We start from the raw sequence: 23,636 nt of genomic DNA, 5'->3' as shown, positions 1-23,636 counted from the left end.
TGATTAAGGGATCTCAATGCAAATATTATATAGTTTGGGTTAAAATTAAATTATATAGAAACTTGGTAATTTTCCTAAACATGGTCAATTTCCTTAAAATAAAATAATTAATTAAGATGGTCAATTTCCTTAAAAAAAAATAATTAATTAAGATGGTCAATTTCAAGGAGACTAAAAGAAAGAAGATGTCTGGTAATTTTCCTAAATATTTATAGAAGAGTAGAAGATGGTTAATTTCCTTAAAATAAAATAATTAATTAGTATAAATATTCACACTTATGGTATTAATTATTATCATCATAAAATTATATATTAAATTTAAAATCTATGCAATTTTATTAAACTTTATAGTTTATTAGATGTATAGAGATGTTAATTATTTAATATACAAAAATATAATAAGTAGGTTATAAATAACTCAAGTTAGATTCCATAATATATAATATTGCATAATTCTTTCGATATGATTTAATGCATATATGTAATATATTTATATAAATATATAATCCTCTTAAAATTGCATGCCTATGTAGTGAAATAATCAATATTAATGCGGCAATAGTGAAAGTAACAATAATTACGGCGGCAGTAGTGACAGTAACAATAATTACGGCGGCAGTAGTGAAAGTAACAATGATTACGGGCAAGTAGTGAAATGTTTTCATTAATAAGAGTAAAATATTAATTTGTCTCAAAATTTATTTCATCGTAATTTTAGGATATGTTTTAAAAAATATATTAATGATAAATTTATGGGTTATGCAACTTTAAGTAATTTTATTTAATAAAAAAAAAATTTAATGGTAAGTTGAGGTAGCCCGGGCGAAGCCGGACACTAATACTAGTTATACTTATTATGACATAACATTATATTCACTTAGTGGCTCTACATATTGGGTTTCCTTTCTCATATATTTACACTAATTTTCATGCATTATTTCATATAATTATGATTATGATTATTCACTTAGTTGCTCTACATAATGGGTTTCCTTTCTCTTTTCAATAAAGAAAAGAAAAAAAAAAGACATGAGTGGGGGAAAAAACAAAATCCACACACCAAGTCACCACAACAACAAATCAACAATGATAGATTTAGCACTTTTTTAACACCTTTTTCTATTAATTTAAATAAATTAATAAAAAATAAATGATTTATTAACATAAAACCTCAAGATCCACATGACTATTTGACCCAATCATAATTAATAAGATTACCACATCTAACAAAAAGAACTTTCCAACACCATTCTCCCCTCATTTAAATATTTTTCCCTTAATTTCCAAAAATTACCCCTACAAATCCAGCATCAAAGTGACATCACATCAACATCTAACCCACCACTTTACTTTAATTCAAAGGGCAATTTTGTAATTTGTTATGACTGTCGGTCCAATTAACCCTAGTTAAGACCCATATTTAACCATGGTTAAGTATTCCATGGTGATCTCATCTCCTGACTCCTTCATTCATGCGTCGGTGACTCACTACTGTCACTCACTGTCACTGTTACACTCACTCTCTCTTATACTATTAAAATAATAATAAAACTTTGTCATATCATATCATATTTAATTCACATTTATATTATTTTATTATATGCTTATAATATTACCAATATATATACATATATATATGTAAATAAATGATCCCATTTCACTAAGAATTCCTTAAAACCCTCAAAATTTAGAGAGAAAAATTGATTAATGGGTGAATCTAATGATTCTATTTCTCTTAATATTGGGTCAATCTCCATTGATAACAAGGTTTAATTTCTTACTAATTCTTATTCTTATTTAGTTGTTATAAATAATACTACTATGTGTCTATGTACCCTTTACCCCCGTAATTTGCGAGAGTCATTGAGACATTGGGCTAATATTGTCGTTATTTTTGAATAATATGTACCCTTTATCCCGCAATTTGCGAGAGTCATTGAGACCCTGGGATAATATTGGGGTTATGTAATATTTGAGCTGCATTGGTAAAATGAAAAAGGATGCAAGTGTTAATGAGTAATGTGGGTTTAATTATGTGGGTATGATGCTCCATTAATTGTTTTTTGGTAATTAATTTCTGTAATTAGAGAAATTTATTAATGATTTAATATTTGATTTTTTGTGTGTTGTATTGGTATAGTATCATCAAATTATAAAGAAGATTATAAAGTTGCAATTTTTTACTTGCTTTAGTTACACATTTAATGTTTGTTTGCATTAATAGTAAACTTTTTTATTAATTTGTTATGTTAATTTAGGAAATCCAGATTTGTTGCCATTCTTGTGGATGATTCTGCTGTTTCAATTAACTAACTTAAATAAATATAAATATATACTTTTTAGTGTTTAATTAATCAGGGTTTAAAGAAAAATACACACTGATTAGTTGATGATGAATTTGTCACTTGCTTACAGGGTATAATTGTGTTTTTGCTTAATTATTATCTAAATTTAAATATTAATTAACTAATTAGAGTTGAAGATTTGGCTCTGATTTTGCTACATCAATATTTTGCCATATCTTTTTTGTTTAATTTTATGTATCTGAAAATCTGTAATAAGCTAGAAATGCATTTCTAAGTAATTTCTGGGCTGTTGTGCAGGAATACTATGTTAAAACAGGCAGTGGTCCGGTATCGGTAGCGGTATATGGTGATCAGGACAAGCCTGCTCTTGTTACCTACCCAGATTTGGCTTTGAATTGTGAGTTGTTTAATTTAATCTTTTACTTGATTTCTTTGTGTTTACTTCTATGTATTCTAATTTCTATGATATCTTTTGTCATGTGGTTGTTACAAAAACTTGTTAATGACGGTCCTAGTATATTTTAATTAGAATTTCAGATATTACTACCAGAAAAAGCTTGAGCTGTTGCTTTAGATTCAAGTCTGTTGTAACTCTGAAATTATGAGCCAACATGGTAATGTTGAATGTTGATGTCTATGAATGTTTAAATATGAAGTTATTGATTTTGTTGTTTGACTTTGCAGATGCTTCTTGTTTTCAAGGATTATTTATGTGTCCGGAAGCGTTAACGTTGCTTCTCCACAACTTCTGCATATACCATATCAGCCCGCCTGGACATGAGGTTCGTAAGCTTTAATCATAGAATCCCTGCTAAAACGGTTCTAGATTCCACATGTTACCCTTGTATTTTTACTTTTTTTTTTTTTTTTTTTCTAGTCCTTGGTGGCTTGTTCACAGGTCGGAAAACGACACTTCTTGTAAAAAAGATGGCCGTCTTTACGAGATCTTCGATTGAGAAAAAAAAAATGACATTTTCTAAACTTGTGGCAAATAATATGCTCAGCCAAACTTTTTAAACCGAATAAACTGACCGTCATATCTCTTGGCCTCAAGTTTAGAAATTGGCTTTTATTTCTTCCAATTGATCACTTTTACAATAAGTAGCAAGCGGGGTTTACTATAATACTTGTGTAAAATTGTCATATATACACAAGTATTTGTGTAACACGTGATTCTAGTTGACTTCCGTAATTCCTTAAAAATGGCATAGGCCTAAGTTGGATATCCAATACAAAAAGAAATTAGCTTTACTAGCAAAGTATTTGTTTGTATACTACTTTCAGGTGGTTTCTTTTCTAGCTTGTGTAAAATATTCTTCTTCAGTTTGTTTCTAATACTTTTTATTTGTCAAATTCAATTTCAGTGGGGAGCAGGTGCGATGAGTTGTGATGCCTCTTCGCCTTCTGTGGATGATCTAGCTGAGCAAATAGTTGATGTTCTCGACTATTTTGGGTAATGATTGCTATTTAAACTTTTCAAGCATATGTTCATATGCCAGTTTCAACTGTATTGCGTTTCTTGAGTTTCAACTAGTCTATGTTGCGAATTCTTACTGTATTAATTTGAATTTTGGGTGTCATTTGTTGCAGACTTGGAGAAGTAATGTGTATGGGTGTTACTGCTGGAGCATATGTACTGACCTTATTTGCCGTAAGTTGCTCCTGTTGATGCACCTTAACGGTAAACATGGTTTGATCTCATGTATATGCTCAATTGCTCATTCTTTTTTCTTTCACTCTTCTTGTGCAGATGAAGCACAGGCAGCGTGTTCTTGGTTTGATTCTCGTTTCTCCTCTATGCAGAGCACCCAGTTGGACCGAATGGTTGTACAATAAGGTCTCGTTATCTGAACTAGTCCCCTAATAGTTCCAAGGAAAGAATAATAGCCTCACAATGTTCTCTATCTCTTGCAGGTGATGTCAAAGTTACTGTATTTCTATGGCATGTGTGCTGTGGTAAAAGAGATGTTGGTTAAGCGATACTTTGGAAAGGTACAAATTCTACTTTTCTCAACTATGTGCCTATCTCCGAGTGAAGTTTTGTAATCCATTCAAATTTGATTGCAGCAAGTTAGGGGTAACGCTCTTGTATCCGAATCAGATATTGTTCTGGCATGTAAGAAAGTGAGTTCTTGGCCACATTATCTTCTGTTTTGTCTCGATAGCTGTGTCTCTTGAGTCTTGAATGCATGATAGTTGACGGAATGTTCGAGAGGACTTTTATTTCGGAATGGTTAAGTTATTTATTTGTTTTCTCCTCTCGGAAATTTTTGTAGTGGCTAGATGACAGAGAAAGTACAAATGTTGTGCAGTTTCTGGAGGCAATGAACAGGTACTTGGTTTTTCTTTATGTAAAAATAAAATGTGTCAGTTTATCTAACATGTTGGTAATTGTGCTTACACGTTATCTGTTTACCATTTTCCTTAGTCGGCCAGACATAACCGAAGGATTAAAGAAGTTACGATGCCGTTCACTTATATTTGTTGGAGAAGACTCTTGTTTCCACTCAGAAGCAGTACACATGGCCACAAAGCTAGATAGACGATTTAGCGCTTTGGTGGAGGTACCATAATGATCTTGCTTGATTCCCTTCAGTACCTTTTTGAATCACATGAATTACAATTCATGTGAAGTACAAATGAGGTGTCTTGTTTGGTTGACAAAAAACATTGGAAGTAGAACTTCCCATGAAAAGTGGAAATTCATGTGGAATTCTACTTCCCACATGAAACCAAACGAGTTTTGCTAATTCATGTGATATGAAAGTTCATGAGAAAAGCTACTTCCTAGGCATTGCAAGTTCCTGTGGCGAACCAAACGACCCCTTTGGCTCCTTAGAGATGAGTTCATTAATATAATGCGAAAAGAACTCAAGGCAACTAAATTTTCTTACCATATAGTACTCATTAAGCTAAACATGCTCTAAGAACTAAAACCCAAGGAAATGGGTCAAACTCCTGATATTTTAGTTATGACGCGTCTCATATAGATTTTTTCCTTTGAACTTGCAGGTTCAAGGATGCGGGTCATTGGTGACGGAGGAGCAACCAAACGCGATGTTGATCCCTTTAGAGTATTTTCTCATGGGTTATGGTTTCTACAGGCAGTCACACTTGAGTGTGAGCCCAAGAAGCCCTTTAAGTCCATCGTTAAGCCCATACTGCATCTCTCCGGAGCTGCTATCACCGGAGAGCATGGGTTTGAAGTTGAAGCCCATCAAGACTCGCATCTCGTTGGAGGTATAATGATTTAAATCTTTTGGCATAATATTATATGTGAAGCATGAAGAAGTGGCGTAGGTCGTTTTTGGGGGTGTGAAATGAAATGGAGAAGGTATAGGGGAGTGGTGTAGATACAAAGAAGAGGAAGGATAGATGAAAAAAATATATACAAGACAGAATATGTATTCATATATTTAGTGTGGGAAGATGGACATTTCATCGGATGAGGTCTATAAATTTTTGGAATAATCAATATGATGATGAAAGAAATAAAAGTGTTTTAATTCTTTGCCAAGTTCTAAGACTTCACAAATTCTCATTTGTGACGCTAAAAAAATCCGTCATGAGCATTGTGACAGTCAAGAAAACCCACACGCGTGGGCAATAAGACAAACCATTTGTGATTCCCTATGTACTTTAATTGTCGTCTTATCTATCCATGTGGATAATACTTGATCCGTCATAAGCTTGTGATACAAGGGAAACTTACAGGCCCAGATACAGATAGATGTGTGTTATATCCACTTGGTGCAAGGAAATACAGTAGTATATTGTATAGACGTAGATGTTATGCTATAAGCTTATAACTAAAGAAGGGATATAGATTGGAACCGTCTCATACAAGATTCACTAATCGTTACTTGCCTACAACCACCCTTCATGAGGGGGCTCCATGCATCAAGACCGAATAGTGGCAACTGGTTTGAACAGGACCATTAAGGCATTTCATTAATGGCCGACTAAGGAAAGTGTGAAAGTTGTCATTACAGTTTGGCAGTCAATTTCCGTATTATTTTCTGATTCTACGAAATATGAATAGAAGGTATTTTAATGCTGTTTCCGCCACCAGAAAGGCTCTCTATATGATTGACTCTCGAGATTTGGGAGTATAACATACTACTCAGCTATGCTTGATGTTTGCGGACTCTTGCTCTATTTTTAGCCTAGTGATTAAGACCAAAGTATAATAAGTCTCAAATGCAAATTCCCCTTTCCCCAATATTATATGGAATATTGCTCTTATGACTCATTTGACATTAAAAAGAGAGCTACCTTTTTTAATTCAAGTAGAGGGAGCATTTGGCAAAGAGGAGTTGCCGAATCCCCGAATGAGTCTCTAGCTTTATGAAAGAAATAAAGATGTCTAATTCTAATTTCTAAGTATATAGAGTGTCGAGTGCTTGGATAAACATATAACCTAATGACAAGTAGGAGAATCAGGAAGATGATATATAAGGTGGTTACTTCCTCATACCTTGGTGGAAACTTATAAATTTGCTTGAAAGTTTTACTATGCGACTTTCCAGTCAAAAGCATCTGAAGCATAAGGAAAACAAACTCAAAGCTTCGGACTGATTTCACCATCACAAGAACTCTGCCACAACCGACTCTCTTTTGGCTCGATCAATGATCAATACATAAACGCCACTGTATGTCTATTTCATAACGCTCGTCCGTGTACAGGCATAAAGGCACGCAGCTAGACTGTGTGTTGCTGTCACTTATGTCACTTGCATGATTACATTCACATATCACTGTACTTGCAGAAAGAAAGTTACATTTACATTTTACAGTGGTATTTTACAGTGATGCTTTCATCAAGCAGTGCACCAGCATTATGCACATGACATCTCTATCAACTGTTTCCTGGTGAGGTTGATGATTGAATCCGCGATTACTTTGGCACTTGACTTCATATAACCACCTGATGCAAATAATTACCAGCTCAAAATGATAGTACCAGTTTTACATGATTGACGCGCAAAAATGAGCTGGGATTCTGGGAAAGTGAAGTGACATGCAATGTCACGAATAACTTTAGGGTGAGACTGCCTCAAACCTAGAGACCTTGTGAATATCGAGAAGGAAGTTATTTCACCAAATTTGTATAGTCTTAACACCGGCCAATCCCGATAAACATCATTTGGGAATGGAGGGATAAATTTAGTGTGTGGGTAGATGATGGTAGGATAACTATTTGGAAAAGTATTTTAGTATTACCTACATTTTCATTTCTTCAGGTAGTCATTGTATTTGTATAATACCTAGCTCTAAGTTGTAAAGTGTTGCTCATTTCAGCCCGGCTTTGAAATCAGAAAACAGGGAGGGTACTAGATTCCCGGGAAAAAGAACAACACACGGGGGTAGGATAACAATATGGATATCAAAATACGCATTCTTTAATTTTTACATATTAAATCGTCATTTTATAAGGCCTCCTACCCTAGGATTTGTAAAATGATGATTCATTTCAGCTCACTGCCATGAAACAGAAAACAAGAAGTGAAACACATAAGAAAAAAACACAACCTGACGTCAGCATTAGTAGAGGAATGTTCTTATCACGGGCAAATGCAAATACTTTCTCATCTCTCTTAATGATTCCATCAGGAGTGATCTGGAGCAACAGTAATTTCCATTATTAACCATGACTACAAATCCATGGCCATATACGATATTACACTTGACAGGGATGTCCGCATCAGATAGATGGTAGAGTCTCAATTCTAATTTGAAGTTACTCTGCATTATCAAATCCGTTGACAAAAGAAACTTATAACAAGACAGCTGCCAGCCTCACTGCCGCCTCTAATCGAGCTTACTGTCCTCATAAGTCATAAGACTCATACCCATCACCGCTGGGCAAACATAACATCTCCAAATTAATATTCAGATAAAGATTTTCAGCTTCCATTTGGTTGTTTACCTCCGATCCCTCTACCAAGCAATAGGCACTTAGGCAGGATCCTTTGAGACACTGGGGAAGTGTTATACTCAGGAGCATCTTAATATACTTAAATACAGTACATATTCTATGAGTCAACATGCAAAATCTTACAAGGGTCAATAACCCTTTCTCGTTAGTAATGGTTGGGAAGCGCTATGGCACAATCATGGAGTTCACTCAACCCCTGTGAATCCAATATACTAGCAAAACTGTAAGGTGATGCAGATTGTAAAAGTTTAGTATGGTGCTTCTAGAGAGAAGGAACATAGACCCACTTCCTTTACCATTTTACTTGTGCAGGATAGTTTAGTGGAATGTACTGGGCACGTATTCTACATATAGAATCTTGTCCTGCATTCTGTATAACTATTTAATCTGGCTGAAAAAATTATTTTGTATTTTAAGCCTTAAAAACTGAATACACTAAAGTATTCTGTGCATCATAAATACTCTTAACGAATTGGATATTCCAATTAAGGTACAACGTGTACCAGTACGTATTTGCATCCTTTCAGACTTCATCTTTTATTTCTGGTCAGCTCTCTCGTCAGACATACTACCAATTAGGCAATTATGCGCGATGGTCCTCTAAACCATTTTGCCTCAGCAGGTCATAACTAAAAACTCAACATAAAAAGTACCATGACAAACAATCAACCTAATCATCCAAAAGGCAGACATGGACAGTACGAGGTACGCAGAAAAGTCTTACACTGAGCCTGCCAAGTGGATCTCCCGCTAGGATGTCTGTTCCAGCATTGTACACTATTAACTCAGGATCAAACATACGTCCTGCAACCTGTCATTCACATAAGACAGATCAAATTAGTGGCACTGTACATTGGCTGTGATAACCTATGTAAAGTTCATAGCCTAGTCCCTGACCCTGACTTACCATAGTTCCCTATGTATTATCTCCAGCCCATTAATATTGTAAATCAAATAAACTACAAGACGTGTAAATCAATAAAGAAAAGGTAGCTGTTGATGCAGATATTGGCAAAACTACTACAAATGTCTACCTCAAGTGCATCATCTAATTTTCGTAAGTACTCTTCGGTTGAGGTGCCACTCTGCAGAAACAAAATTTTGATATGCTCAGTATGTTAAAGCAGAGACAACTAAGAGCTAATGAACCTTCCTGTGCTCAAAGGGTGTTGTACCTTGACTTCAACCTTCTGATCTATATGCCTCCTGGCTGTAAAATCCTTAAGAAAGAATAGCAACTCAGCAAAATAGAGAATATGCAGATGAAGAAACCAAAATTTTCAAATTAAAACATCCAGATGACAAACTTCCCAGAAACAATATATTTTTTTTGCTGATTACACATTGGTCTAATAAAAAAAAACTAAAGCCACACAGCTGCAAAAGAAAATGATGACTTGAGCGATTCGGTAAGGATGGAGTTTTATGTAAGGTTACAAAAGCCCAGCATGACATGCGGCAGCATTTTTGAAAATAATACAATTCAAACAGCGGATCACAGTAAATTGAGAACTTAGCACCAATAGGTAAGTACAGACAACTAACAATTAATTCTCATCAGCTCACACAATACAATTATGCATAAAGACCAGCTGAACATACTAAACTATGACATGCATGATGCATCAAATAATGTACCGAGTATTATAATTTGAGAGATTTTCTTGTCATGCATAGGAGAGTGGAAAAAAGAGGAAACTGGCCAAATTTGAAACAGCACAGAAAGCTGTCCTGATAATGGTGTAGAGAGACGGGTCACTCTAGTCATAATTTGGTGATGATGAAGGTTTTGGAAAAATGAACACTATTTTCTATTGGTTACATGTGATTACCAGATTCCAATCACCTGATATTCAAGGGCAAGCTGATGCATACTTAAACATAAAAACAGTTTTAACGAACGCACAATATAAGATGAATTTGATAGCAAAACGTGTTCCATGCCACAGTGACGAAGACAACAGCAGTCATCAGTCTGCAACAGTAGTGTAAATTATAACAACTTTTCTTCTATTTCCGGGCTTTTTATGCCAGAGAAATCCCTATAGATATTACTTTCCAACACTACATGGATTTGCCATTTCAACTCCAAATTGCAAAGATCATTAGTTTGTCTTTGAAAGGACAGTCGTACAGCTACACAAAAAATTGCTCGTCTCTTCTGCAATGAATAATTTATTTTGAGGACTCTATTAAGCTTAGTATGAGTGTGATTCAACTAGAATGTTTCAATGCCTGGTTAATTCAGGTTATTTTCAGCTGCCTGGTTCAATGGTCATGGTTGCTCAGCAGTTTATCCTTGTTATAGTCTATGGATTCCCATGAAACAATCTGCCTAATCTCAACAAGTATCACAGATATATCATACAGAGTAATTTGTTACATCAGTTGATGAAACATGTTTTATCAACTGTTCACTTGCACTAGCAATATCAATCAACAGGAAATAGAGAAACAGGATTAGAACCAGCACCGGAGAGGAAGAAGCTAAAAAGTATATAAGAACAATGTTTTTAACAAAACTCACGAGGCATGGTTACTTACAAGCGGATACACTTCCGAGTTGTACATATCAAGAATGTATACTCTCCCTACAGATAAGGTAAGTATAAGAACTAGTTCAAGGTTTATAAGCATCCGAACAGATTCGTTGTAGACTGTAAAACATACTGTCATCAGCAAAATCTCTCTCATGACCATTTCCTTGATGTGCATCAAGGTCGATAATCATAACCCTGTTGATTTCAAAATTTAAACATGAGATATGTGAAAGGATAGGTAAAATTTGGGCATATCTCATGTTTCCATACCTTGAGATACCTAGTCGCACGAAAGCAAAGTGAATGCACAAAGATATGTCAGCATACACACAGAATCCACCTCCCTTATCGGCAGAACAGTGATGGAATCCTCCACCAACGTTGATGGCCCACCCTCTTTCTTTTGCAAGTTTTGCAGCCAGAACCGATCCTCCCACCTACTTTAGAATATAAGCCATTCGTTAAAAAAGTTCCACAGCTTAGATACGAAAAAAGCAGAAAGTTGGCCATACGCCTGTAGAACTCAAAAATGTAATAAGCACAAGTCAATTGTGTGCCTGTACCTGTTTTCTGAATGGATGGAGAATTTTTTTTTGTACGGTGCAATTAGGCAACATAGCGACAGGTGGAACCTGCAAGTAAAATGATTCTCAGACTAATTTACAACTAAGAAGTAAGAACAACCGATCTCATCCCAGATTGTTAAAACAGTTTGAGGGCTAAGCATTACGAATCAGAACTGCTCCACCAATTAACACTTTCATCAACTTACCTGGTTCAAAATTGTAGCACAGTCGATTTCAGTTTATTGCATATATATTTATTTATTTATTCATAAAAAAAGGAGCTTAAATGGATGATGAGGCAACCGTGAACTGACCAAACAAACTCAACCTTCAATATAGTCATGCCTTTTGAGAAAGCTGGATTATAAACATCACACCCTTAAAGGGTGGCTCTTATTGGGATGGAATACAATAGACAACAAAAACTTGGAAAAACAATTTAATTTGTTCTGTGATACAAAAGGGAAGAGATTTATGAGAAAGGAAGCAAATGGTGGAAGAGGGGGGGAAAACCGGAAAAGTATGGAAAGGCGGCATTCCTTTCAGCAACAAATATAACAAGACCACACCCTCAACCTCCTACATTGGCATTCTACCAGTCATTCTGTTAAGGAAGGAAGAAGAAAAAGAGAAGAAATATAAGGCAGCAACAATAGTTGATGAACTAACTTTATTACTCCATAATACATAAAATTGTGAGTTTGTGACTTATAGATGAACATCAAATAATACCTCTACAATGGAAGCCACAGTCGAGCTGCTCTTCAGGCTATCCAGATACGTTTGCGGATGCACCTGCATTTGTGGACATATCAACTTTCCAGGTAATTAAAGATTGTGCAAGAAGAACAAAACACAGCAATTTCCTGGTTATGCAACAACAGGCAACAATTACTTACAAGCAGTCTGAAGCTATAGACTTTGAAAAACATGAGAGATATCAATTCGACCTACAGAAATGTAAAGTGAAATGAAGATGCCTCCACATACCACTAAGAGGTCCTCTTCTGAAGCTTCTTGAGGATCAACAATAAATTTTTTGTCCAGGACACCCTCTGAAGCAAGGAATTCGCATATGCGGCCCCACTTAGAAGAATCAAATGGATGCCTGTAGTTTTTCATTCAATGAGAAATAATTACAGAAGTAAGCATTAACTTACATAGTTACATGTCTGAGACAAAGAGAACACACTATATTTCATTCCAACAGAACTAAGCAGAAGTGGCCAGCAAGGACCAAAGACTAGTTTGGTATGTGCCCCAACCAAATTTTAAGAGATTTGGGTGAGATTTCACATAGGTCAGCGCCAGTTAGGTAGTATGCTGAAAAACGTTGTTTACATGAGTATAAAATTTGACTAATTCATACTTATGAAATCAATGTGAAATTTTTTTGCAAAGTTGAGGTTACCAAAGTGGGAAATAACCTAAATCTAAGGACGACGACGACGATGACGACCAACAACAACAACAACAGAGCCTTAATCCCAAAATGATTTGGGGTCGGCTGACATGAATCAGCCTTTAGAACCGTCCATGGGCGATCGCACACCTCAAACTGCGAAAATATAGAAAAGGAAAAGTGAAAAACACAGGTAAAATCGAAGTCCGTATTTCTTTTATAAAAACTTGGAATTTAAATCGAGAATAAAGGTTAAAAACGATTTTGAAAACCAAAGTAAAACTTAAGGTCCGAAATACCTTAAAAGTGAACCAAGTATTAATATATAAGAAAGGTAATTAGCGAAAACTTAAAGCTCTAAAGTGGGAATTTTCCAAAGAACACTTCCTAAGTAGCATTTGGAAACACGCGGAATCGATTTCAATTTATTGATTTCAATTGTAGAAATTAAAATGTTTAATTCAATTCCAAATCCAATTCCATGAACCTGTTTGGAGATCCCGTTGAAATGTTGAATTCAAATTTAAATTTCTTAATGATGTTTGGGAAACCATGGAAACGGAAATGGAATTGTAGTTGAGCAAGGTAGAGAGAGTGTCGACGACAAAGGTACGTGTGGTGATATTGAAGAGTCCAAGCAACATAGCAAAAGAAAAGTTTATGATATGAGATAGGATAGTGATGGAATCGAAATGACAACTATGGAAAGGAATTTGAGAACCCCAAAGTTCAAAGAGCTTAAAATTGATAAGGAATGGAACTTAATTCAAAATCCAAATTTTAAGGTTTCCCAAACGCTTGAAATGTCTCAATTATGGAATTCAATTTCAATTCCACGTTCCCAAACATGCCATTTAGTCGAACTTCGCAAGCTAAAAATCGACATATATATTCTCAAAATATGAGGTACGTCAACTATACGCAACGTAAACAATAGACAAGTACATAAGCTTCAGATCAACACTCAAACCACAACTATAGATTTCTCAATCAAACAAACAAATCCCAACACTGAAGAACATCATATACTGAAACCTACAACATGATCAGCGCACGGTTAAAAGAGATTCAATCGGCTTACAATTTCTCCAATCCGAGGAATGAAATATCATACGAAGACGAATAAATCACCGGAACCTACATCAAACACCAAAATTTTAACAAAATATCAAAATCAAGCAGTAAAAACTCACATTTTAATCAGTGCACGTAAAAAAGAGAACAAAAAAACACGAATAAATCACCAAAATTTCAACAAAATATCAAAATCTGACAGAGAAGATTACGGTAAATTGCAATAACTTGGTAGGAACGTCGAAATACGAATTAATTAATTAGCGTAAAAATTAACCAGAAAAAAAAATGAAAGAGTAGAAGCAAAACCTTGGTAGAAGGAACATCGAAGTAGAGGTTACTAGAGAGAACTCGAGTGCGACGAAGAGTGTCATCGTGAGACAACGATGATGGCGGCGATGGCGATGGAAAAGACATTTAGGGACGAGAGAGAAAGCTATGTAGAGAGAAAAAATGGGAGTTGCGAAGACTGAGCTACGAGCTGCGAGAGGAATCGTGTTGTGTATTGGTAAGCAAAAGACTAGGGGTCGTAAAATATTAGAATTAACCTACCAAATTAACAATTTATAAGCCAAACTATACTCTAGACTACTCTAAATGATAAAGTAATATAGTGCAAGTAAGTAAGGTGGATTAAGAGAAGGTCTTTTAAGCTAAAAACTTGAAATGTAAACTATTGACTACTAAAGACAAGATTATAAACAAACAATTGTTATTCACAATGCGAAAACAATAGAGAGAGCATGAAAAGGGGATTTTTGAGTTGATTGGTGACATGAAACAAAGCAAAATGCAATTTTTGTCTAACAAGCAATAACACAAAGACTTGGTGAAGCAAGAAAATTGAATATTTAGATGGACTTGTGCAATCCTTCCTTAAGAACCAACAATGGTAAAGTTAGACTCTTTTAATAATTCTCCTCTTATTATCTACCCAATACTTCCTAACCAAGATATCAACATACACAAATTAAACCATCCATGTATATTCTTCAAGTTCAATCAACAATTCATTAAACCATGAACATACATCAAACAAGAGCATTAAGGGTTGTGCCAAGGTTAGGAGCTAGGACCAATTCTCACAAGATTAAACCATACAAATGAGAAAAGACATGAAATTTCCTACTTATTGCATGAATCCTTTAAACCGAATCAACATACAACAAGCTTGCTTCAACAATCCTAGATAGATTAAACCATTTCTCTAGAATTTGCAATAGTTGGGTAAATAAGATGCAAGAGTGATCAATTCTAACATTCACCTACTCAACATAAGAATTAAGCATAAGGAAAGATCAATAGATACAATAGAGGAGATTAAGAGAGTCTTACAAAACCAAAGTTGGAAATTTTGGATGAATTACACCAAGTAAAAGAAAGATTAGCCTTCCATATCCTTAGAAAAACCCAAGAAATGAGGAAAGATTAACATCCAATGCTAAAAGATTACAACTTTCAACCCAAATAAATTGTTCTTCTTCTCCAAGTTACTAGAAATTATTTGCTAATTAGATAGATATGATGTTCTATGATGAGAATAGGAGTCTCCCATTTTAGATCTCAAAATTCTAGATATATATGGGGAGGCACGAGAATCTAGGTTAAGTCCCTTAAGAAAGCCCAAAACACGGAACAAGAATTGCGAAATCCAGAGCAGCGCGTGAAGCGCAGGGCGCACAATTATCGCAGGCTGCGCACTCAGACTGACAGCAGCATCTTGCGAAGGCCATATCTCTCTCGTTTCTTGGACAAACGAGGCGTGTGACCTACCGTTGGAAAGCTAAGATCACAATCTTTCACCTCCAATTGGCCTTGCGTCGATACGAGGTCTAGAACTCGAGATATAATCGTTTGAAGTTGACCCTTGTGAAACCGAGTTTTCAATTCTTCATTTTGGCTCTTGTTTGTGCATGTCAAGGCTTTAATTCTTCCTTTTGCTTGCTTCTCTTGATTTTGCACTTATTCCCTTGGCTTTCCTTTTGCTCTCCTTCTTTGCCTTGGTAAGTTATAAGCTAAGACTCTAAAATTACAACCAAAAGTGCAAACCGGTATATTACAACAAGTCCAACTAAAACCCGGTATCAAGCATGTTTATTGTGATAACATTAACCTATTGACTCGTCACAATTTGACACTATCAAATTCCCCCACACTTGGACTTTACTCGTCCCGAGTAAAACTCAAGACTAAGTAGGGAGGTACACAAGTCCATCAAGTGAGTGTAGGAGAATCCGATCACTCTTCCCTTACCTCTTCCTTCTTATGTCTCCCTCTTGAACAATCCACCGATTAAAAAGAAAATCTAGACTCAAAGTTTTTGCACACACTCTTCACTCACTCACCCTCCTTATACCATCCCTCACACAAGACACGATACAACTCCAACTCCGACACATCACGCAACTCCACCCTTCTTATATCACCAAAGAAGTAGTAATGGTCACTCTTGTCTTATCCCAAGACAATAGCAAAGTGACCCATCAAAATCCTCCTATCAATCACAACTCATCACTACTTATAACACCCCCTTATCACTCCATATATGAAAATTGTGCTACTTGGTCGGCCAAACTCCATTAAGCATCAACAACACAAGTAGCCAAATCAAAAATCCACCAATTTGGGACAAGTTCTTGTGACTCAAAATAAATTAAATTCTAGACCTAACCTCCTTCCAAGACCCTCCTTATCACTCCCTTCTTATCCCTCCATCTTTTTGGTGTTACAATTTCAATTTTTCGACTTTTTTTTTTTTTTTTTTTTGTTTGAAAATCCCTCATTTTGCCTAAGGTGCCCTTTCGGGTTTTCACCTTAGCCTTTTCCTTTCCTCTCATCGGTGGCTCGCAACTCGATTCTTCATTTTGCCCGGAATGCCCTTTCGGGTTTTCATTCCGTCCTCGGCCACCTTTTCCAATCTTGCCTAGGTGCCCACCCTTGTGGGTTTTCACCTAGCCGGAATTTCCAATTTTCAATTTTTTTTTCAATTTTTTTTTTTTTTTTTTTTTCAAAAATATGAATCAAAACATGAAATAAAACTTACATATGTTACAACCAAACTCCTCCCCCACACTTAATTTCCACATTGTCCTCAATGTGGAGAAGAGTACTACAAATGCAAAGGGAAAGAAAGAAATGTAAAAGGAGTACGGGTTGCCTCCCGTAAAGCGCTTTTGGTTTTCGTCGTTTGCTCGACGCCTTTTCAACATTTTTCTTCTTCAAGAATCAAGAGCGGAACAACGCAACGCCCTTAGTAACTTGTCATACACACTAGCCCAAAAACAAGAAGCATGACCATAGTATAGATCACCCACATAGCAAGCATAAGTAAGGATCGAGTGTGCACAAGACACATATTTCAACTTTTCATGCCTAAGGAACGGTTTCTTGTCACGATAAGGTTCTTTGAATGATGGGATGGACTTGGTGAAAACCAAGTAAGAATGATGGGATTCATGAGCTTCTTTGGGTGATAAGCTTGATGGCTTTTCAAAACAAATTTGAGGTGGTTCCTCCTTGAGGGGGTATACCTCTACATTCTCATTTTCCATTCCCTCTTTTGCATATTCCTTGACCCCCACACTTGTAAGTTTCATAATCTTTGAAGGGTCACAAACATCTTCAAGAGCTATCACCTTCTCTTTTTCTATCACAACCACCTTACAAATCATTGGTTCTTCCTCATTCTTCTCAAACACCTCACTCCTTGATTCCTCAAGGGTCAATTCCGGACAAGAGTTTCTACAAACCAAGGAGTTGTTATCAAGATGTGAGGTATCAACTTCGGTACAAGGGATGTGAATAGGGATCTCAATGGATGGTAAGGCCAAAGAAGGTTTCAAGTCACACATATCATCTCCCTCATCAAATAGACCCTCAAAATAAGAGTTGTCAAAGGTGTAAACAACCTCTTCCTCAACCTTACTTCCCTCATGTTCATCTTTTTTAACAATTTGACCCAATGACTCCTCACACGACAACTCCTCTCCAAGGCCACTAAGGACCGATGAGTTGTCCTCATCCACATGACTATTACTTGAGGAACCATCATCCCTAGTGCATAAGGTGTCGGTAGATAGCACAACGGGGGAATGGCATGGAAGTGTGGTGAAAACATAAGCATCCTTCTCATCATCCCAAAAACAATACTCTTTATAAGAGTAGCTCGTATCAAGATTAAGGGAACAAGGGTCTTCAACCTCACATTCATTCTCTTTATCAAAGGAATCATCATCAAAACACTCATTGTCTAAAGTGTGAAGAACCTCTTCATCGATTTTATTTCCATCAATATCACCACGAATTTGGTTCATTTGGTTATTGAAGATGTCCATTTCCAACGTGTTGGGCTCTATTTGTTCATCAAAATTTCGATTCATTTCCTTTTGACCCTTGATAATAGCTTGAAGCAATTCTTGGATTTCTATTGAAGAGTTTTGCAACTCCCGTTCTCTAGTGTCATGGGCAAGATATTGAAAAAGTTCCCATTGATCCTCATAATTCCCTTCACGGAATTTTCCATTACTCAAGCAATGCACATGAAACTTACACTCCTCATTTAAACCATAATAGACCAAATGGACAAGCTCCCATAATTCATAAGAATAGTTGCATTGCAAGACATATTGCTCAACTCTATCAAAGTAATTGCAAAACAATTCACCCTCATCTTGTGGAAAGTAGATATGAGCCATTTAATCAAACAAGTAAATAATCTATGACAAATAAATGAGTCCTAGTATTTACAAAGACTAACCCCACTAATTAAATACCAATAGTTAAAAACAAGCTTTAGCTATGTTGCCCTTCCCCGGCAACGGCGCCAAAATTTGGTAAGCAAAAGACTAGGTGTCGTAAAATATTAGAATTAACCTACCAAATTAACAATTTATAAGCCAAACTATACTCTAGACTACTCTAAATGATAAAGTAATATAGTGCAAGTAAGGGTCGGTCCCAAGAGAAGGTCTTTTAAGCTAAAAACTTGAAATGTAAACTATTGACTACTAAAGACAAGATTATAAACAAACAATGGTTATTCACAATGGCAAACAATAGAGAGACATGAAAAGGGGGATTTTTGAGTTGATTGGTGACATGAAACAAAGCAAAATGCAATTTTTGTCTAACAAGCAATAACACAAGCACTTGGTGAGCAAGAAAATTCAATATTTAGATGGACTTGGTGCAATCCTTCCTTAGCAACCAACAATGGTAAAGTTAGACTCTTTTAATAATTCTCCTCTTATTATCTACCCAATACTTCCTAACCAAGATATCAACATACACAAATTAAACCATCCATGTATATTCTTCAAGTTCAATCAACAATTCATTAAACCATGAACATACATCAAACAAGAGCATTAAGGGTTGTGCCAAGGTTAGGAGCTAGGAACAATTCTCACAAGATTAAACCATACAAATGAGAAAAGACATGAAATTTCCTACTTATTGCATGAATCCTTTAAACCGAATCAACATACAACAAGCTTGCTTCAACAATCCTAGATAGATTAAACCATTTCTCTAGAATTTGCAATAGTTGGGTAAATAAGATGCAAGAGTGATCAATTCTAACATTCACCTACTCAACATAAGAATTAAGCATAAGGAAAGATCAATAGATACAATAGAGGAGATTAAGAGAGTCTTACAAAACCAAAGTTGGAAATTTTGGATGAATTACACCAAGTAAAAGGAAGATTAGCCTTCCATATCCTTAGAAAAACCCAAGAAATGAGGAAAGATTAACATCCAATGCTAAAAGATTACAACTTTCAACCCAAATAAATTGTTCTTCTTCTCCAAGTTACTAGAAATTATTTGCTAATTAGATAGATATGATGTTCTATGATGAGAATAGGAGTCTCCCATTTTAGATCTCAAAATTCTAGATATATATGGGGAGGCACGAGAATCTAGGTTAAGTCCCTTAAGAAAGCCCAAAACACGGAACAAGAATTGCGAAATCCAGAGCAGCGCAGGCTGCGCACAATTATGCGCAGGCTGCGCACTCAGACTGACAGCAGCATCTTGCGAAGGCCATATCTCTCTCGTTTCTTGGACAAACGAGGCGTGTGACCTACCGTTGGAAAGCTAAGATCACAATCTTTCACCTCCAATTGGCCTTGCGTCGATACGAGGTCTAGAACTCGAGATATACTCGTTTGAAGTTGACCCTTGTGAAACCGAGTTTTCAATTCTTCATTTTGGCTCTTGTTTGTGCATGTCAAGGCTTTAATTCTTCCTTTTGCTTGCTTCTCTTGATTTTGCACTTATTCCCTTGGCTTTCCTTTTGCTCTCCTTCTTTGCCTTGGTAAGTTATAAGCTAAGACTCTAAAATTACAACCAAAAGTGCAAACCGGTATATTACAACAAGTCCAACTAAAACCCGGTATCAAGCATGTTTATTGTGATAACATTAACCTATTGACTCGTCACAATTTGACACTATCATGTATGTACTATGTAGAGTATGTACGGCTGTGTTAGTTTCTTTGACGGTTTTTCTTCTACACGTGTTCTTCACTTCGTTACTTGAGTTAGTCGCACTGGTTTTAACTTTTATTTGGCGGTTCAAAGTTGCCCGTCAATCCATGATAGTCCGGACTCCGGAGTACCCATTCGTGCCGGTCAATACTTTATAATTGTACACGATCATTAACATAAAGAGTGAAAAATGAGTTTATAATTATTAAAAATATCAAAGTAATTGTAATGATCATCACCCACATGGGTTGATTATTTACTAGAAAAAAAATGTAAATTATTGATTAATACACCTTAAGAAAATGTAAACTATTAACCGACACGGAGGTAATATGTTTTTGGTGGGGGTGTTTAACAATAATTCTTGTAGAAAATAATGTTATTAATAAATAAAGGGTGTTGATTTTCGCAGTACACATTTTACTCATCGCAGTACACTGTTGACAATTATACCCCTTTCATTTCTCCCTTCATTTTCTCTCTCTAATCTCTCTCTACCCTATTCTCTCTAATTAACACATCCATTTTTTTTCGTTGAAAAATTATGTACTGCGTTCATAAATTATGTACTTCATTGAAATTTAATTTTATAACTACATAATTGATAAATAATTTTTACAAACACATGTATATTGTAATTATAACGTATTACGTACTACCTTGAAAGGAAAATTAACCCATAACTACGTAGTACAAAGTATACTATATTGAAAGAAAAAAGAAAAAAAAAATCTAATTAAACTAACTACTACGTTGCTCCACTTGCTTTCTCTTCCTCCTGCGAATCCCTGAGTAAACATTGGTTTGAGTGGACCTTCGTAGGTTTTCAAGCAAATGACTGCAATATCATGCGAATTGAATAGGGACGGTTCTTCAATTAATTTGAACAAAACCCCTAATTAAAATAGATACAAAATTATAATATAGAGTCAATTTAATTATTAATAATGGATTACTGAATTAAATATTTGATCTATACTCGAATAATCCTTCATAATTGAGGAATTTTAAGGGAGTTGAAGTAAGTTACGCATTTAACAACAAAGGAAAAGGAGAGAAAATTAGGGTTGATGTTTTTTTGGTCAAGGGTAAAGAAATGGAAAGTTTGGTGCAAAAAGTACTGTAATGAGTAAAATATGTACTGCGAAAATAAATTGCGTAAATAAAATAAAATATTTCTTTTATATTAAATGTTTTTAGTAAATGTTTTTTTTTTTTTTTTTTGCAAAACTTTAATAAATGAACAAAATCGTAAAAAAAATGTAAAAAAAAATACTTGTTTAATAATACGGCTCCGTTTGGCAAGACATTTCAATTACCTAATTTGGTCAAAGTAGCTTATTTGACCAAAATTTCAGGTACCTTATTTTTTTGTAAACATTCGGTAAGTAGCTTATTTAACCAAATAAGCTACCTGAAATGAAATGCTACCTAGAGTAACATTTGAGATTTCAGGTACCTGATTTGGTTTGATTTTCTATTTTTACCCTTTAAATCTATACTATTAAATAATTATCATATATTTTTACGTCATTTCATCAAAACCAGTTACCTTTTCAGTTAGTTTGCCAAACATTTTTTTATATTATCAGCTACCTTATCAGTTCATAATTTTCAGCTACCTTTTCAGATAATTTTACCAAACAGAGCCTACATCAGGATACATCATTAAAAAAAAGGCAAAATTTGTATATAGCCGACAACGTTATAAATATCGGAAAATTTCTTGGTAAATTACATATAATATTTATTCGATATACGTTTATTATTACCACTGTTGGAAGTAATAAAAAGTCATCTCTTAAACAAGTTGTCAGAGGTTCGATTCCTAACTCTTGCGAATAAAAAAGGCAAACTTGGGAGGGGTCAACCCATTAAATTGCCTTCAATACCCCGAAGGAGATTGCCCCATCTGTTGGTAGGGGATACTCTTGGTCAACACCAACAAAAAAATGTTATATAGATTCATTATATTATAGAGAAACCTTCAATTAGGAGTAGAATCTCTCCACTAATTGCATGATTATAGTGAGAACAAAAGGTAACTCAAGTGGAAGAGTTCTCTTAATCCAACCATTCCAACCATGGAGTTGGAAGTTCGATTCTCACCCGGAATATAAGTACACTCATTTAAACCATTTTTTTTGCATGATTATAGTCATTAACTCCATGTTTATGGTGGTGGTTATGTCATTAAGCTTGTGATAATAGCGCTAATTAATCACTTTGACATTTGATTTTCCTTTTCAACCACTATAAATATGAGAAGTTTATAGTCATTTGACACACATCTTTCATATATCATCTAAAACTTCTCTATGATAATTTTGTGCATTTCATATGAGTTCCAACTCATGATGGTTGAGTACGCAACTTTTATGTTGTTGTGTGATATTGGGGGACAATGTCTATTTCGATTTGTACCGTAATTGGAGCGATTTCGTTTCTCATTCGTGGCCTGCATACCACGACTGATGGGTGGTGTCGTCGGGTCTCCCAATCAAACACATTTATAATTCTCAACAAACAACTAGTTAGTGGTTAAGTCGAGGTCGATCCATGGGACGGTGTGCTTTGGGTTCTAAGTCTATCTATCTCAATTTATGCTAGTGTCACAATTGATGGGGTTTGTAGTTGTATTCTAAACTAATGAAAGTAACAAAGTAAAGCAAACAATGAACTAAGAAATGTAAACAAATGACTAAAAGCACTAGGATGTCATGGGTTCATAGGGGATTCATGGTGTTGATCATACAAACATGTTTACAAAGTTGCAAGCAATTAATGTTGTAAAGGAACCGAGTTGGTTTATGTCTTACGGTTCATAGGAAGAGTTGGGTCCCGGAGCCGAATCGATTAGATTGTACAACACCTACAAGTCGACTTAATTTCCTCCTATTCAACTTCTATGCATGGTCTAACAAGACTCGAGTTGGTTTATATCTTACAAGTCTTGTTGAGTAGATAAGAGATGGGTAAAAATGCAAGGATTCATAGGCTTAACATTTCATCAAACATAATATGTGCATAGGTTGACATCACAACAAGCAAGCAATTTAATTATGAAAACATATTAGATTAAGCATGATTAATCCCATGTTGGTTTCCCCTAATTACCCACTAATCCTAGTTAAGAGACTACTCACTTATTGTCATGGTAAACATGTCATTAATGGTGTCAATCATCACAACAAGTGTAAACATGATAAGAGAATAAGGAAATAAACAATAAAGAGTAAAGGGTAAAAGAATTATACCAACTTAAGATGATCCAAATAATAAAGCAAAGAATAATAGAAGAAACTTGATTGATTGATG

At 35.3% G+C, this 23,636-nt stretch overlaps 2 protein-coding genes across 3 annotated transcripts; one reads left to right on the top strand and one right to left on the bottom strand.

Moving 5' to 3' along the window:
- The first annotated feature begins 1,500 nt into the window (after nt 1-1,500).
- On the top strand, nt 1,501-7,226 carry LOC141653449 (protein NDL1-like). Of its 2 annotated transcripts, XM_074461218.1 has the most exons (12): nt 1,612-1,767; nt 2,604-2,703; nt 2,991-3,088; nt 3,671-3,759; nt 3,897-3,957; nt 4,057-4,143; nt 4,221-4,298; nt 4,374-4,430; nt 4,583-4,638; nt 4,735-4,870; nt 5,319-5,546; nt 7,116-7,226. In XM_074461218.1, the coding sequence occupies exons 1-12, from the start codon at nt 1,708-1,710 to the stop codon at nt 7,116-7,118; spliced, it is 1,053 nt and encodes a 350-aa protein (XP_074317319.1). In that variant the 5' UTR covers nt 1,612-1,707; the 3' UTR covers nt 7,119-7,226. The 2 variants fall into 2 exon arrangements, with proteins under 2 accessions (XP_074317318.1, XP_074317319.1); XM_074461217.1 differs by lacking the exon at nt 7,116-7,226 and having other exon boundaries at nt 1,501-1,767; nt 5,319-5,823.
- LOC141653450 (histone deacetylase 2) lies at nt 6,922-14,332 on the bottom strand. The gene is made up of 13 exons (XM_074461219.1): nt 14,136-14,332; nt 13,834-13,889; nt 12,341-12,458; nt 12,083-12,145; nt 11,348-11,416; nt 11,055-11,221; nt 10,915-10,979; nt 10,789-10,835; nt 9,420-9,464; nt 9,279-9,329; nt 8,969-9,055; nt 7,839-7,926; nt 6,922-7,233 (listed from the first exon to the last, which is right to left on the bottom strand). Exons 1-13 carry the CDS (start codon nt 14,241-14,243, stop codon nt 7,145-7,147), a joined length of 1,053 nt encoding a protein of 350 aa, XP_074317320.1. The 5' UTR covers nt 14,244-14,332; the 3' UTR covers nt 6,922-7,144.
- Between the last annotated feature and the right edge of the window lie 9,304 nt (nt 14,333-23,636).

Source organism: Silene latifolia, chromosome 4 (assembly GCF_048544455.1).
Source record: "Silene latifolia isolate original U9 population chromosome 4, ASM4854445v1, whole genome shotgun sequence".
NCBI lineage: Eukaryota > Viridiplantae > Streptophyta > Magnoliopsida > Caryophyllales > Caryophyllaceae > Silene > Silene latifolia.
The sequence above is the reverse complement of the archived record's forward strand: the minus strand, read 5'-3'. Positions and strand labels throughout refer to the sequence as shown.

Bases quoted from the DNA above. Each gene is read 5' to 3' on its own strand.
- LOC141653449 (XM_074461217.1), top strand. From the start codon at position 1,708: ATGGGTGAATCTAATGATTCTATTTCTCTTAATATTGGGTCAATCTCC. The intron at 4,299-4,373 runs GTACAAATTCTA...ATTTGATTGCAG, and splicing joins TTAAGCGATACTTTGGAAAG to CAAGTTAGGGGTAACGCTCT. The intron at 4,639-4,734 runs GTACTTGGTTTT...CATTTTCCTTAG, and splicing joins TTTCTGGAGGCAATGAACAG to TCGGCCAGACATAACCGAAG.
- LOC141653450 (XM_074461219.1), bottom strand. From the start codon at position 14,243: ATGTCTTTTCCATCGCCATCGCCGCCATCATCGTTGTCTCACGATGAC. The intron at 9,465-10,788 runs GTAAGTAACCAT...TTCTTTCTTAAG, and splicing joins ACTCGGAAGTGTATCCGCTT to GATTTTACAGCCAGGAGGCA. The intron at 9,330-9,419 runs GTACAACACCCT...TTGTTTCTGCAG, and splicing joins ATCAGAAGGTTGAAGTCAAG to AGTGGCACCTCAACCGAAGA.